Source organism: Pimephales promelas, chromosome 10, assembly GCF_988280905.1.
Source record: "Pimephales promelas chromosome 10, fPimPro1.hap1.1, whole genome shotgun sequence".
Classification (NCBI taxonomy): domain Eukaryota; kingdom Metazoa; phylum Chordata; class Actinopteri; order Cypriniformes; family Leuciscidae; genus Pimephales; species Pimephales promelas.
In genome coordinates this window covers 35,588,507-35,605,583 of record NC_142778.1, presented here as the reverse complement: position 1 = coordinate 35,605,583, position 17,077 = coordinate 35,588,507, and the positions used below count along the sequence as shown (strand labels likewise).

The window sequence follows — 17,077 nt, the reverse complement described above, 5'->3', positions numbered from 1 at the left end:
AAAAAGTGAGTTAATACAATGAAGGAGATTAATTTAATCATCAGAAACTCAAAATGATATGTTATCTGAACTAAATAAATTATTTAAGCTGATTTGACAAAAGAAAATAATGTTGTGATTACTACACTGTAAAAATATATTGTTGGTTTAACTTAAAAAAGTAAGTAACCTGGGTTGCCTTAAAATTTTAAGTTCATTGAACTGGAAAAAGTGAGTTAACACAATGAAGGAGAATGATTTAATCATCAGAAACTCAAAATTATATGTTATCTGAACTAAATAAATTATTTAAGCTGATTTGACAAAAGAAAAAAATGTTGTGATTACTACACTGTAAAAATATATTGTTGGTTTAACTTAAAAAAGTAAGTAACCTGGGTTGCCTTAAAATTTTAAGTTGATTGAACTGGAAAAAGTGAGTTAATACAACGAAGGAGATTAATTTAATCATCAGAAACTCAAACTAATAAGTTATCTCAACTAAATAATTTATTATAAAGTTGATTTGACAAAAGAAAATATGTTGTGATAACACATTTTTTTACAGTGTGTTTACTTTACCGACACTTACCTGAAGCTATGAACGTTTTCCAATCAGACGAGAACAGCCTGCAGTCGGCAAACACACACATGATGCAAAACACCCTGACATTTTCTTCTAGAAGTTGTGTAAAACATACAAGCGCAGAGACAAAGATGTCACGGAAGGGACTGTCGCGTCAACCTAGAGGACAAGTGAGGATGATAATTTGTTTCTGAGGGCATTTAAGTTTATATAAACCATCCTTCTGCCTCAACGAAAGGGTTAAAATGTCCTCAGTCTCTGCGGCCTTTCTGTGCTGGTTGTCAAGAGCATGAAATGTTGGAATCGGTCCTAATCACACACACACACACAGAGTTTTGGCCAGAGGAATGACTCAGCGTGCCGTCAGCTGAGTGAATCTGACTGGACCTCCAGCGCGGAGTGACAGGGCAGTTTGTTTCTCTGCCGTCGTAAGGGATTTGCTTTCTCTGAGGCATTGGGGTGTCGGAGGGCAACGTCTGAATCAGGACTTTATGTTAGCGCTTTGTGTGAGTAACACTCTCAGAGTGTGTGGAAGTAGGAGGCGGAGGATTAAAGGAAGTGTTAAGAGGCTTCTGTTAAAGAAACTGGGGTTGACGTTGTATGAAATGTGAGGCTACAGAGTGTGAAGTTGCTCTTCTCTCAGTTCCTCTGTTACTAGATCAATTTGATAACATCAAACTGGAAATATGACATGCCACTGACTACGTCAAATATGACATTCAACATGACGTTGTTGTGGCAGGAGTTTGAAAAGGTGAAATGTGGCTTGAAAGTCTAGAAAGCAATTCTTAGCATTTAGGTAGTAGTAGTTGAATTTTCTTTTTTAATTTGCGTATATTAATACATTTTATTGGTTCTCAGACACACAGCTGTGAGCATGTAAGATTTGCTGTATAAATAGAGATGAATCATGTCTCAGATCTAGGCAGGAGGAGGAGGAGGGGTTCAGAGGAACTAGCTTACAGCAAACAATCAAACACACTCTTTAAATGTTGAGCAAGCGATCTCATTGGCTGCAGGATCAGCAGAGCCAATCAGCTTGTGCATGCGGTGATGATGTCAATGTTTGTAGATTTCATTAGCCTACGCCCTCTAGAGTTTCATAACTGACTTAGAAATTACTATATTTCAGATTAATTTTATTTTTTTTCCCCTATTATTCATATACCTAAAGCAGTGACTGAACTAGTTTTCTTTTCTTTTTCTTTTTTAGAATATATCATTTAGGTCGCCTGAACCCCAAAGAGCCTACTAAAAGCTTTTAGGAGGGGTCCCAATAACATAAACACAACATATAATATACAAACCAAAAACTCAATATACCATAGACACAAAACAGACAAAAACAACAGAAAACACAGACGATTTAGTTCACATAATTAATGAATATCACAACCCTTAAAAAAACAGCAATCCAAATCCCTTTACATTAGCGCTCTCAAATGTTATATTAACCCGTGCACTGACTCTCCTCTCTTTAATTCCCTTCCCTAATTTTTTTTCTCATTTTGTCTCATTTTTATGCTGATTCATTTATGTGATTTTGGCCGCATGAGAGACTCACTATAATTATACGCATATATTCACCTACACACACACTCTCACACTGCAGATCCACTGCACAACAAAACACACTGATCGAAATGAGACCGACAAGAACTTTCAAAATCATCTACAGGATTTCTTTAATTGCTTAAAATGAAACACTGTCGTACCTGAACGACTCCGACTGGCTCATGGTGACACACAAGTCTTCATAAAAGGTCAAATCTCTGGGATGATGGGCCTGGTCCTCATTTCATTTGAAATAGCCTGTAAGTGAATATGGATGGGAAAACAGTTATAGTACTTTTTCTATAAAGTGTATGAGGATCCTTTTGCAAGGGAAAATAATATTTTTTTTCTAAAAAAACATATTTTTCCATGAAATACCCATTTAAACTGTCAGGAAAAATAGGATATATTACAGTAAATGCTGTCTATATACATTATAATGAAAGAGACGTTTTATAAATGTAAAAAAAAAATAAGTTTTTAAAAAGATGTTTAATTGCATGAAACTTTTTGTAACATTTTATTTAATTTTAATTTTATTTTATCTACACTTTTTAAAACAAAATAATTTAGTCAAATGCAGAAATATATAGTATTTATATAATACAATATTGTGTTAACTATGTGTAAACATTACATAATTAATACAATATTTTATAGAGAAAATAAATAATTGTTATACACTTACTGTGATGGCTCTATCTCTAAGTGTGTGTGTTCTTTCTCTCTGTATGCGCTCTCTGTGTGTATGTCTGTCTCTTTCTGTACGTGTGTGTGTGTTCTAGGTGGCGGAGCAGCTGATGACTATAGCGTATGAGAGCGGGGTGAACCTCTTTGACACCGCAGAGGTGTACGCTGCTGGAAAGTTAGTATGACTCAACATCAACAAGATTACCCATAATTCACTTTACTCCATGAGTCATTATTAACATCTGTCTTTCACAGAGCTGAAGTCATACTGGGAAACATCATCAAGAAGAAAGGCTGGAGGTACGGTTGGGTTCATCTGTGTGTCAAGCACATCTGTGTGGACGTAATTCACGATAAAGGAGGAACAAATTATATTATTCTTAATTGCAATATATCACTATATGTTACTGTTTTTACTGTGTTTTGATAAATAAATGCAGCCTTTGTGAGTGTAAGAGACTGTAGTGTACATGAAAAGCACTAATGGGTGGCAACCAGTTTCTCTCTCTGTCTCGCTCGCTCTCTCTCTCATATCTCATCAGACTGATCTGTAGTGTTCAGATTTACTCTGTCCCACAACTAATTTAATCTGACCCCTTTTATAAGCTTCAGAATCCATAACGACGATAGATGTCGTCGTCCCACCGCAGTGAACACGCACACACACACACACACACACTGGTGTCTGGATATTCATAACCCCCACCCAAAAGTCATCAGCACATCTGGACTGATCTTATCTGTAAATGTTTAACCCTCAGGTGCTCTTCGTTTCGGAGTCAAACTTGTTATCTTCCCGGTCAAAAGTGACCGGACACCTAAAAATGAAATTTCCTCCATCCCAGTAAAACCGATGCAATTTATTTTTGTTCTATAATATTTATTCTTTGTAATTTAGTATTTTGAGACAATTTGATTGAATTTATTAATATTTATGCAATATTTATGGTCTATTTTTGCAAAAAAAAAAACAAAACAAAAAAAACGGACGAATCACACTTCAACCACGTCATGAGTGTTGTCAAAAAGTGCAGGTAAAGAGATAAGCAAGCTGACATAATTATAAGGTAGCTTATAACTGTAAGGCAGTGTAGGGACTAATTATTATTTAATTTATCAGAACTTTAAAATATTTTGATGTTCCTCTGTTCCGTTGTGACCATAGAAACAAGTTTCTTTTTAAAACGCATTATCATATTATTTTAGTTAAAACTCATAACTATAAATAACTAATGTTAGGGAAATCTGTTAATATTTTGTTGCGCGTTTCTGAAATAATAATAATAATAATAATAATATCGGCCGATATATCGGATTTTAAAACCAACAAATATTTCTATCGGTATCGGCCTTCGAAATCCTTTTATCGGTCTGGCTCTGTTATCTTCGCGAGTCTGCTGTCAACAACAGGCCTAAACCAGCCTGGCACCAGCACAAAAACATAATTATTATCAATAAAATGTTGAAAATATTGAGATTGTCAATGTCAATGTATGGTATTAATTATGATTTCTTCAGGTCGGTCTTAAAAAGCCTCAAATGTGACTTTAAAAAGTGTGTAGGGCCCCTGAATGGGTGTGTTTACTGATTAATCAAATCTTCCCCTTGAGTGAAGGTTATTTATGTGCATATTTTAACTCGCTTTTCCCTCTCTCCTTTCCTTAAGGCGATCCAGTCTGGTTATCACCACAAAGCTCTACTGGGGTGGAAAGTGAGTAAACCGTCTTCACTCATAGTGCTTGTACAGTAATGACAACTTTTACTTCATAACTCGCGCTGTTGCTCATTCTAAAGGGCAGCACACTTAACGCCGACATCCGTACATTCCCACATTTCATAAATGCAATTATAGACGTGAGTTCAGGGCAAGTGCTGACCCGGTGTTTTCTCAACGAGGAAGTGCAGCTGTGGAGCTCGATAAGACTAAAGAAAAGGCCTGTCCCATTTCCCCACAAATCCTCGCTCATGAATAATAATTAGCATTTAAATATGCCAGCGTTTTTAAATGGAGTTGAAAAGTGAACATTTGCAAAAAGTCCCAGTTTGGAAAGAGGAAAAATGTCTCGTATGTTGAACTGAACTCGAGTTTTTGATCTTTGCGTGTCTCCTTTCTTTGCCACAGAGCCGAGACCGAACGAGGCCTTTCTAGGAAACACATTATTGAAGGTGAAGTACACTTTCTCTTTCTTAAATCCTCTCGCTGTGTGATCACAGCTTGTGTGTGTGTCTCGTTGTGGGGTATTGATTGAGTGGTTTTGGTGTCGGTGTCGCTCTGCCTGGCAGAACTAACAGATAGCAGGACTAAAGTGGACACACACACACACACGATCAGTCACTGAACACACTTTGCACATAATCAAGCCAAGAATGAATGCTTCTGACTCTTTCTTGACTGAATTTCATCTGACACAAACAGAAAAAACTGCCCTGAAAAACCAGTTATGATGTTATTCATATAGTAGATGAATGAAGTGGAAATAATACACACCCTGGCCTAGATATTCAGGGTTACGTGGTGCATGAATGATTGGTTGTGTGTGCTGTTCTGCACTGGCCCTTATTTTTCTTCCATGCCAGCAAGTTTGGGGCCAGACACCTATTTTATAAACCTAGAGTTTAGGATACACTGCATTTGGTGTGAACACACCAGCCGTATAGTACATTTACATCATTGCATTTGCTTTAGTCATTGGTCTGGTAAGGCTGCAAATCTCTCACACACACACACACACACACACGCACACATGCAGGTTTTAATGTTTTATGGAGACATTGCATTGACATAATAATTCTCTATCCTCTGGCACTAAACTTACAGAAAACTTTCTACATTTTATATTAAAAAACACACTTAATATGATTTATAAGTGGTTTTCTTCATAGGAACCAAAATATGTCCACAGAAGGACAAGGATTTTGGATATATCCATCTTTGTGGGGACATTTTGACCCCGTAACGTACACACACACACATAAAGGTGGGCTGAGATACATTTTTGGCACATATACGTTTTGACACACAATCTGTTTCTCAGGATACACAGCTATTATTGTGTAAATCTGTATGTGGTCCTGTGAAATGAAGACAAGTGACATCACTTCCCCACAATTAATCGATTTATGTCAGTATGACAAGTTATTTAAAAACTGCACTTAAAATACAATTCATGCAATGCATACAACAACTTGAATACTCTTCTCCTGTGATGAACAAGTTTCAGATATAAAACATGCAAAAAATTTACATTGAATTTTAATATATATATATGATAATGATTAAGATGCAATGAAAATGGCAAACTCAATTGAGGCGGATACATTTTTGATCCGATAAAAAGACTTAATCCGAAATTGCCAGAGATGTACTAGAAGAGAAAGTACTAGAAACCTGGACTTGAGTAAAAGTACAAGTGCTCTATCAAAAAAGTGACTTGAGTAGAAGTTGAAGTGCTCTTTAAGGGCCACACTTAAGTAGAAGTACTGAAGTATTTAACATTTTTTGTACTTAAGTAGTTTATTTTAAATTCACTACTTAAGTACTAAAAGTAAAAGTACAAGTATTGTGTCATGTAATTATTAAAGAAAGCAGTCAAAAGTTTGAACTAGCAATCAAATAAGGCGCTTTGGCGGGATACAAATTTGCTTTGGCGGCCATTGCAGGACAACCCCTGCATTAGTTGTCAATGTGTGTGTCAATCAATACCATTACCCTATATAACTGGCGAGCGATTTAGGCTGCATGAAAGCCAACTTGCAACGAATGATTCGTAAAATTTTTATAATTGTAACGAGTAACTAGCAGAACATTAAAAAAATATCGAAGTAAAAGTATTAAATTAATCGAAAATATCTACTGAAGTAAAAGTAGAAGTATGAGAAAAAACAATACTCTAGTAGAGTACAGATACAGCATTTTAGTACTTAAGTAGTTCTACTTCGTTACTATACATCTCTGGAAATTGCGAATAAATCCCTTCGATGCACAACAAACTCACCCGCGGATTTGATTGGATAACTGGACTAACCAAGTGACCAATCACATCACAGCATCTCAATTGTTGTTTTGATCATTCTAAAAAAAACAAGGAACTCCCGCCGAAGTCATTTCCGATGTAGAAAAAAAGAGCCACAGCAGCAACTTCCATTTTAATGACAGATATTCACGCTAATTTCCCAGGAAGTGACGGATTTTTGTTCTCATGAACATATGGGATGCAAACGCTGCTTAATTAGCAAATTTTTTGCAGTATTGCAACTCAAATTAAAGACATAGACACAACGAGTGAATGAGCCCTGCGGCCCTGTACAGAAAGAGTCCCCCAGAATCACACACCCGGGGGTCCCTCGTCTGCGGCGCATGATCAAGTTTGTCCTGATGTTTTGAAGACTTGAAGTTCTTCATGGTATAAGAGCCGTCAGCAAACTGTGATCTGTCATAGCATGCATCTTTTCAATTAGCACAAACCTGTCTCCCATGCACAGCTAATCTCGCTATATTGTTAGGTAAACACTACCACTAAACACTACTTTTTGAAAAGGAAGACAAACAAATGCTCAAACACACTCGCAATCTCCTCTTTCAGGTCTCAAGGGCTCTTTGCAGAGAATGCAGCTGGAATATGTAGATGTGGTCTTCGCCAACCGGCCCGACAGCAACACACCGATGGAGGGTGAGTTTGGCCAGATATACACTAATGTCCACAAGTTTGGGGTCCGTAAGTATAGCAAGCAGGGCGAGGCCGAGAGCCTTGGGAACGGAGCAAATCACATTTGCATATACGCATTTATTTGATAAAATACAGCAAATATTTAAAATAATAATAATGTAATCTATTGCTGGAATGGCAAATATCCGCATTTTTCAGTTTCACGACATGCCTTAAGAAACATTTCTGATTATTATCAATGTTGAAAATAGTTGTACTTCAGATTTTTGTGGAATCTGTGACACATTTTTCCCAAAATTCTTTAAAGGGATAGTTCACTTTGAAATTAATGAAACCTCAGGTGCTCTTTGTTTCGGAGTCACACTTGTTATCTTCCCGGTCAAAAGTGACCGGACACCTAAAAATGAAATTTCCTCCATCCCAGTAAAACCAATGCAATTTATTTTTGTTCTATAATATTTATTCTTTGTAATTTAGTATTTTGAGACAATATGATTGAATTTATTAATATTTATGCAATATTTATGGTCTATTTTTGCCATGGAAAAATATATATATATATATATATATATATTTTTTTTTTTTCAAAAAATTATTAATGCGGTATTTTAGTTTAATATAGAGTCTAGGCCTTCAGAAAAAAAAACAAATTTGAAGAAAATTAGCACCATCTGGTTACAGTATAGAGAGAAAGCGTAGAATCATGGTGTAACCACTAGATGGCATGTACAGCTCTCTATAGAGAAGCATGTGAATTCCCCAGATGTTTATGAACACATTTTTTTTTTTTTGGTGGATTTGAATATATAGTTGAAACAATCTCAGTAATGTTTTAAAATTTTATATTTTAAAAAAAAAATTGTGAATTTTTGTGTTTTTGTCAATTTCCCATTCATTTCCTATGGGGGTCATTTTTGACCAAAGACCACAAGTGTGACTATTTTTTTTTAAAAGTATTCATTTAAAAAAAATCTTGCTTACCCCAAACTTTTGAACAGTAGTGCATGAAAATCATTACATTAATCGACTTGTTCAGGGTACATCTTGAAGACTTTAGTAGACTTTGGTAGATTTGGTAATCCAAAAAAATGTACCTTATACCTTCACCAAAGCACGTTGGGATACTCTCGAGAAAAGTGCTGTGATGTTAGCAACGACAAAACTGCATCAAAAGCCAGAGATCTACAAAAGAATGAGTGTTGGTGTCCTGCAGGCACATCCGTCTGAGGGCTAAGTGCTCTGAAATATGTATTCATGATAACAAGGTTATGATTAAGTGCAGTCCCCGGGGTGCCATTCTGAACAACCAGACCTCTTACGTCTACTCGAGGAACGCAATGCAGCCAGCAAGCCTCAAGGTGCAAGCCTGAAAATCTAAACAACTGTTTAAAAATGTGCTTTTGGTACAAACCACGGAATAGCGAAGTCTCTTGAACAGTGTACAGAGAGAAACAACTGCACCAAGAGTGATCTGGAGGAAATGTGCATTAAATGAGATGTCGTGTGAGTGTTTCATTCTCAGAAGAGCAAAATGAAGAGAAGATAGTTGTTTCAGCCTCTTTGACCTTCATAAAGAAATGACTAGCTGATTTTCTCTTTCGTTTACCCATCGTATTATCTACTTACATATGCCAAAAGCATAAAGGAGAAGAGAGAAGAACAGAAACAGAAACGAATGTACTGGACGTCATGCATACTTGACACACTTGTGCGTTCTTGCTTTACTGTGGCAGTAACAACAGTTCAATTGCACTAAAGAGAAAATTGACTGAAGAAGTGGAAGCCGCCTACAGCACCCCTAGTGATAAAGCGCGACGCATAGCTTACAACTGGGATGAGAATGCAGTGTCCTGTGAATTTAATTGAGCCTGCATAGCTAGAAGCATTTGCTTCACATACTTTCAGAAGGTTTCATGCCTTAGGGACAACCATGGAGGGATTCGAGACAATTTATGATCTCTCAGGATGGTGCTAATTAGGATAAAGCATGTTAAAATGCTAGGCAAGCTGTTTTTAGCCCTAGCAGATATCACAGAAATGGCTGCCCTGAGAAATCGCATCGTCTATGTCAGGGATCCAAACTGAAGGGCCACTGTCCTGCAACTAGCCTCAACACACCTGCCTGGACGTTTCTGGTCTGTAAGACCTTGATTAGCTGGTTAGGTGTGTTTAATTTGGGGATGGAATTAGGGATACATGATATATCGGTATCAGCCGATATATGTGTTCATTTTTTAATGTTATTGTCATCAGCCTTATAAGAACAATTGTCCGATATATTAAAGCTTAGAGGTCGACCGATATGGTTTTTTTCACGCCGATGCCAATACCGATCTTTTGAAATCCGAGGTGGCCGATTAATGCTGCCGATTTATTTTGGCCGATATTTGCTTGGTTTTTAACCTCTATTTGAAAGATAAAATGTACAAGAAATGATAATTACTTAACAAAGACAAACTTTCTCAACAAAAACGTTTTATCCTCTCAAAAAATGTCCTGAAACATGTATTTTTGGTTTGTTTTAGACAAAGACAAATAGACATAACCTAATTATCACAAAAAAGGAGAAAAAAAAACTTTAAATGATTTTATTTTTTATATATAAGATTTATTATATTTTATTAAATGTAACTTCTAACAATAACGTATTTCACTAGTAAATTGCTGTTGAACGACAAAAACAACCACCAGATGGGAAAATGATATTTTACAAAAACTTTAAATTTACAACGCACCGTCCGTCTGTTGTTCTTCAGACAATGGCATCCCGCTGTTAGTCTACAGTGAAATACAGTCACACTTTACACTGTTTGGCCAGCGTTTTAACCATGTTTAATCCAGCTACTAACTAACGGTCAGTGTATATCAGGCACTCGGCTGGAAAATGACTCTAGCGGCAGCGTGCGTCAAACACGTGTTCCACGACAACACTAGGCTGCCCACAGATGCGCCTGCCTAATAATCGGCTTGATATACTTGGATATTGGCCGATACCGATTATGTTAAAAAATGCCAAAAATCGACCGATTAATCGGTCTACCTCTAAAATGGATTATTTCCTTCAGCTGAGACACTTCAGATGCGCACTGTTCGCCATGATGGATTTGAACTGCTTTTAATATGATTGGAATCGCTTAAAAAAGCGCAACGTGCAGCGCATATCGGCTACTAAAAATTATAACGAGAACATTATAATTGTGTGCTTGGGACTTGACTTTTAATGGTGAGACATTTGTTTTCGTAATCATGCTCCCAAAAATTTAATAAAAAAATTTGTATTTACTAGGGCTGTCAGTTTAACGCGTTATTAATGGCGTTAACGCAAACCCATTTTAACTGCGTTAATTTTTTTACTGTCTTTTTGTCCAAGCAAACTTTGTAGTTTTTTCACATGCTTTTGCAAGAGGTCGCGGCATGCGTCCGATCCATTTTGGCGCCTCGCGCTCGTCATCCACTCAAAGCCGGCTCGCAAGCCCAAACGTGTGTTTGCGGCGTGCCTGTTGTTTTGTTTACGGTCTAGATCCGCTTGTGCTTTGGTCGAAGAAGCAACAAAACGTCCTCGCGCGGCGCAAGCCATTGAAATAAATGGGTTTCAGAACGCAGAGGACGTTTTGTGCCCCGCATACTCGTTTCGGCTTGCGAGCCGGCCAAATAGTAACGTTACGTTTTGAGTGGATGACGAGCGCGAGACGCCAAAATGGATGCCCGGAAATTCTGAATGGAAAGTTTACTTTTAAAAAGTTGCCAAATTGTCCCATTGACAAGATCAAGTGATCTGTGTGTTTTGTCGTTGTGAACTGAGCGATCATCATCGCAGCACATCCAGTCTGAAACACCACTTGATGATGGCCAAGCAAACACACACACACACAGATGATGCGAATTCTCCGCCCCCTCGTCAATATCAGGACCTTCTCTCACCCTTTTATTGATAGACAGTGTTACGTTGTGTGAGAGATTATTTATATATGTTAGTGTGAAATTGAACACTATTCCAATGTTATTTTCAATAATAATAATAATAAAACAAGCCAATCCACTTTTCCATGTTAAGAGCATTAAAATGAGAAAAAAATAATGTAACAAAAAGAAATCAAAAGATATTTAGAATAGATAAAAATGTGCGATTAATCGCGAGTTAACTATGACATTAATGCGATTAATCGCGATTAAATATTTTAATCGTTTGACAGCACTAGTATTTGCATTTATCGGCCAATATACCGATTATCGGCGGTCGACCAAACTTTTCATATCGTTGCATGCCTAGTTGGACCCTAATTGTGCATGCGCAAGTTTGCACACCCCTGGTCTATGGGACCGTCTTGAACTCTGTAAATAGCCGGGTAAGCGTTAGCTTATTCAAAAAGTAGCAAAATTAGCAAAATGGTTTAAATCGCTTAGAGCTCAGGAAATTCGAGATTTTTTTATTTCCATTTTTTTCTAAGCTGTTGGGCGAGGGGATCAGTATGCCCCTCTGGTAATGCATGAGCTGCTCTGTTGTGTAGCATTTAGGGCTTAGTAACATTTCAAAGCTCTGCGCCAGATCCCAAGGTCACCCTGACTCGGCCAATACTTTCAGGCTTCTCTACTTTAACAAGCTTTTCAGCTCTCTCTAACACAGCCTGACGACCTGCTACTCTTGATTGATGTTCATTTAACTTCATTTTACTGTTTTTACACCATCCTCTAGCACAACAAAGTTGATTTGTTACAAACTCATTCATTGTAGTTTAAAATTTATTTACATTTATTCATTTAGCTGATGCATTTATCCAAAGCGACTTACGATTGCTATATGTGTCAGAGGAGCAACTAGGGGTTAAGCGTCTTGCTCAGGGACACATTGGTGTCTCGAACCCGGGTCTCTCACACCAAAGGCATGTGTCTTATCTAGTGCTGTAGCGGCGCGTCGATGATTCGACGTCAAAATTGCGTCGACGTCATATTTTTGCGTCGACGCTTCTTTATTTATTTATTTTTTGCATGTTCCCGGGGGAACTCAGCTGATATTAATATTTAAACATTCTCTATGATGTTTGTAAAAAATATTTTAATAACACGGTTTTGGCGGTTGTAGAGTTATAATGATGGTGTTCAAATACATAACATTAGACTAACGTTAGCCAGCTTATAGTATCTTGATTTAGTATGCTAGTATTTATTTGAGATATTGTTTTTTTATTAATTGAGCAGCAGAAAAAAATATTCTTTATATTAGTCGTCCAATTAGTCATTAGATTAGTCGACTAATCGATAAAATAATCGTCCAACTAATCGTTTAGTTAATAATCGTTTACCCCAGCCCTAGTCTTATCACCACCCCCATCCATGCTTCTTATCTTTAAACATGGGCTAGTCACTGTCTCATAGACGTGTGCAGGCAGTTCGCTATGCAGTGGTTTTCTGCTGCATTGATGCGTGAAGTGTCCAGAGTTTGGTGCTCATCACTGTGTGCAGTGCATATTAAAGTTCCTCAGTGGCTCTGCAGTCCCCTGCTTTCTCTCTTTTCGTCAGCATGAAGGGTAAAAGCTGAAGGGAATATAAAGTTACACTGCACTTCAGCATTCTTTTATCACTCACGAGTTATTGAATTGAGTGAAACCACACAAAAGTACGTCAAGCTGATTCCGAGTGAATGGAAATATATTGCACCGTAGCAGATTATGTAACTGAATATAGCAGAAATGGTCTGAACGTAGAACTGCTTTAATTTACACCAAATCTCTGACATTTGTGACTAATGATCAGTGGAACTATTGTTTGTTTTATTTTAATAGCAGCCTAATTGTTTTTACTTGTTCTGGCTTTTCAACACAAACTAAATTAAATTAAAGATCAAATTCTCATTACACCCTTGAAAAAGAGGGATACTTAAGCATACTTTAAAAAAAAGTACTTAAGAAAATAATGTATTTTAAAAGAAGTGGGAACTTAAAAGTTCACTTTAAAAAAACTTTTGCTGATAATTTACTCGTCATCCAAGATGTCCATGTCTTTCTTTCTTCAGTCGAAAAGAAATTAAGGTTTTTGATGAAAACATTTCTATTTAAACTTAAATGTTAGTTTTGTTATGTGTTGTTTTGTGATGACCTGACGGGGGACTGCAGATGGAAAGTAGCCCTGGGGCTAATTCTGGCATATTTACATTACTGAAATGTTTATCAATATGCATTGTCCCTTTTAAATAAACAAATAAATAAATAAAATAAATAAATTCCAGGATTTTTCTCCAGATAATGGACTTCAATGGGAACCAAACGGTTCAAGGTCCAAAAGACAGTTTCAGTGCAAACTGTTCAAAGGGCTTTAAATGATTCCAGACGATGAATAAGGGTCTTATCAAGCGAAACGATCGGCCATTTAAAAAAAATAACAAAGTTTAAGCTTTATAAGCTGAAACGGTCACCTTGCTCTGGCTCTGTTCTGTGACGTACGATTGTGACTCTCCTGTTCAAACTCGTTCATCAAAATGAACGAATCTTTTTTCTAATCATTTGATTCATTCAACAAACGAATTGACATCATTTTGATGGACGAGTTCGAACAGGAGAGTCACACAGAACAGAGCAAGGCGAGCATTTGAGCTTATAAAACTTAAACTTTGTTATTTATTTATTAAATGAGCGATCGTTTCGCTTGATAAGACCCTTATTCATCGTCTGGAATCGTTTAAAGCCCTTTGAACAGTTTGCAGTTTGCACTGAAACTGTCTTTTGGATCTTGGACTGTTTGTTTCCCACTGAAGTCCATTATATGGACATTCATTGACTTTTAAGTGCTATTTTTATAAATAAAACTTGGTTACATTTTTAAATGCGAGTTTATTACTTTTATTGTATTTGAATTACCGACAAGCATTTATGATAAACTAAAATATACTTCAACATCATTTTTATTGAACCTTGTATTTAATATATGTGTAAGGGTCTCATTCAGTTTTGGTTTAAATTCAGTTTCTTTTGCTAGTTGGTTTCATTAGTGACTGATTATGATTTAGTTCCTTCATTAACTGGTTTCCTCAGTCCTTTGTCCAGTATCATTTGTGTTTGTGTGATGATGTTATATGAGTTTAAAAGAGATTCCTAAAAGGCTTTGTTATTACATTTCCTGTGTCATGTAATCATTGTTTTGAACGTGACATAATTACAAATGTTTTTAAATAAAGAAGCACTTTAGCACATATAAAATCTAGTACATTTAAATGTAAAATTGTTTAACAATGCCTTACTGTTTAGATTATAATCAAGTACTTTAGTATGTTAGCACATTTTTTTAAGTGCAACTAAACATAAGTATACTTATGTGGCCTTTTATTTCATTGATATATTATTTGTAAGTAGTTTTTTTTCTAAATATACATTTAAGATTTGCACTTTCAATACAATTACATTCACTCTTTTTCACAAGTGCGCTAACAGAATCTGTGCATGTTTGTCTCCACAGAGATTGTCAGAGCCATGACCTACGTGATAAACCAGGGCATGTCCATGTACTGGGGAACCTCGCGATGGACAGCGATGGAAATAATGGTAAATAACCGTTTTCTTAACCTCAGTTGTCATGAGAGACTTCATTATTTCAGCAGAACGAAGTGCATCACTTGCATGTCAGGACAGAATTGCTGATCATTGACTCTCTTTAGGCTTGAGTTCAGGAGCAAACCCTGTGTTTGCTGAAACAACAACCTCAGCTCTCCTAGTGTATATTGGCCACATCACATATTTTTAGCCCTTTGACTGAAGTCAGTGCTGCTGTATAATTGTAGTGTTGCACAAAGCAAGTTGGCACAAACTGAAATGTTGTAATTAAGCCCTGACATTATCAATTCATGGGCGATAAATGTAGGCTTGATCAGATTTTTTACAAAGAGGGCACACACTGATGACTTGTAATTTGTGTGACTGTGATAATACCATGTTCTAGTGTCACGCCAGATCTATCCCACGTAAACACACCCCCATGACTGGAACGTGTTTATAGCCTGAAATGATACCATCATTTATGTGATACAAGATATTGGAGAAAAACTAGTTCTCACACTTTTTACTACAGTAAATATTCCCCAATGTTAGTTTACGCTTCTCCCTTAAAGGAGTAGTTCACTTTAAAAAAAAAAAAACGTTTGCTGATAATTTACTCACCTCCATGCCATCCAAGATCTCCATGTCTTTCTTTCTTCAGTCGAACAGAAATTAAGGAATTTTTAAGGAGCTTATAAATTAAGGATGGATTTTTCTCCATATAATGGACTTCATTGGGGACCAAACGGTTCAAGGTCCAAATGAGAGTTTCAGTGCAGCTTCAAAGGGCTTTAAATGATTGCAAACGATGAATAAGGGTCTTATCTAGCGAAATGATCGCTCATTTAAAAAATAAATAAAAAAGTTTACGTTTTTTAAGCTCAAATGCTCGCCTTGATCTGTTCTGTGATGAGCGTTTGTGTTCAAACTCAATGTAAACATCAAAATGAACAAAACATTTTTTTCGAGTCCTAGATAAGAGCCTTATTCATCGTCTGAAATCGTTTAAAGCCCTTTGAAGCTGCACTGAAACTCTCATTTGGACCTTGAACCGTTTGGTCCCCATTGAAGTCCATTATATGGAGAAAATCCTGGAATGTTTTCATCAAAAACCTTAATTTCTTTTCGACTGAAGAAAGAAAGACGTGGACATCTTGGATGACATGGGGGTGAGTAAATTATCAGCAAAAGTTTTTTCCTAAAGTGAACTACTCCTTTAAACGCCACAGAAAAATGATTATATTAAATTATATTATATTATCCAACAGCAGTGACGTTTTATATTACATTTTAGACTGAATGATAGAAACCGGTGTTTGAAATTAACATGATTTGTGAAAATCAGCATTTTTGTAACTAGGTTTGTAACTGACTAGCCTCAGGCATCACTATATAAATAACATAAAAATAATTTCTAGCATATAATATTTGCAATATCTGCTTCTGATGGCCGGGTCAAGACACATTTGGAGACGAAAATGGATTGTAGCTATTACAGAGATGTATGCATACAGTATATCTGAATCCTAAAGTGTAAATCTGATTGTGTGTTTCTAGGAGGCGTACTCTGTAGCGAGGCAGTTTAACCTGATTCCTCCAGTGTGTGAGCAGGCGGAGTATCATCTCTTCCAGAGGGAGAAGGTCGAGGTTCAGTTGCCGGAGCTCTACCATAAGATAGGCAGGTGTCAATCAATCATCATTTACTCACTGAATCCTGACTGTCACGCAGCAGCGGCTCATCTTGTGTGTGACTGTAGGTGTGGGCGCCATGACATGGTCTCCGTTAGCCTGTGGGATCATCACTGGAAAGTATGAAAATGGTATCTCAGAATCCTCTAGGGCATCTATGAAGGTACTAATTTATATACAATGAGAAATCAAGTGTGTATTTTGTGTCGTGCTTCTTCCTACCCGACTTGTTGTTTTGTCTAGTCGTACCAGTGGCTGAAAGACAAGATCGTGAGTGAGGAAGGACGAAAGCAGCAGGCGAAGCTGAAGGAACTCGCTCATATTGCTGAGAAGCTTGGCTGTACTCTGCCTCAGCTGGCCGTAGGTAAGACCGCAACACTTCAAACACA

The 17,077-nt window shown here is 36.9% G+C and overlaps 1 protein-coding gene across 5 annotated transcripts in view; it reads left to right on the top strand.

Moving 5' to 3' along the window:
* The window catches only part of kcnab1a (potassium voltage-gated channel subfamily A regulatory beta subunit 1a), a 121,356-nt gene that overhangs the window by 99,101 nt on the left and 5,178 nt on the right, over positions 1–17,077 (top strand). For 4 of the 5 annotated variants that reach the window (XM_089116546.1, XM_039683801.2, XM_039683799.2 and 1 more), the window contains 9 exons: positions 2,905–2,984; positions 3,065–3,109; positions 4,476–4,520; positions 4,932–4,975; positions 7,393–7,479; positions 14,923–15,008; positions 16,557–16,677; positions 16,757–16,851; positions 16,932–17,052. In XM_089116546.1, the coding sequence (XP_088972672.1) occupies positions 2,905–2,984; positions 3,065–3,109; positions 4,476–4,520; positions 4,932–4,975; positions 7,393–7,479; positions 14,923–15,008; positions 16,557–16,677; positions 16,757–16,851; positions 16,932–17,052 (724 nt within the window). Of the gene's footprint in view, positions 1–859; positions 1,072–2,904; positions 2,985–3,064; positions 3,110–4,475; positions 4,521–4,931; positions 4,976–7,392; positions 7,480–14,922; positions 15,009–16,556; positions 16,678–16,756; positions 16,852–16,931; positions 17,053–17,077 lie in introns of those variants that run through there. The other variant, XM_039683802.2, reaches the window with a different exon arrangement.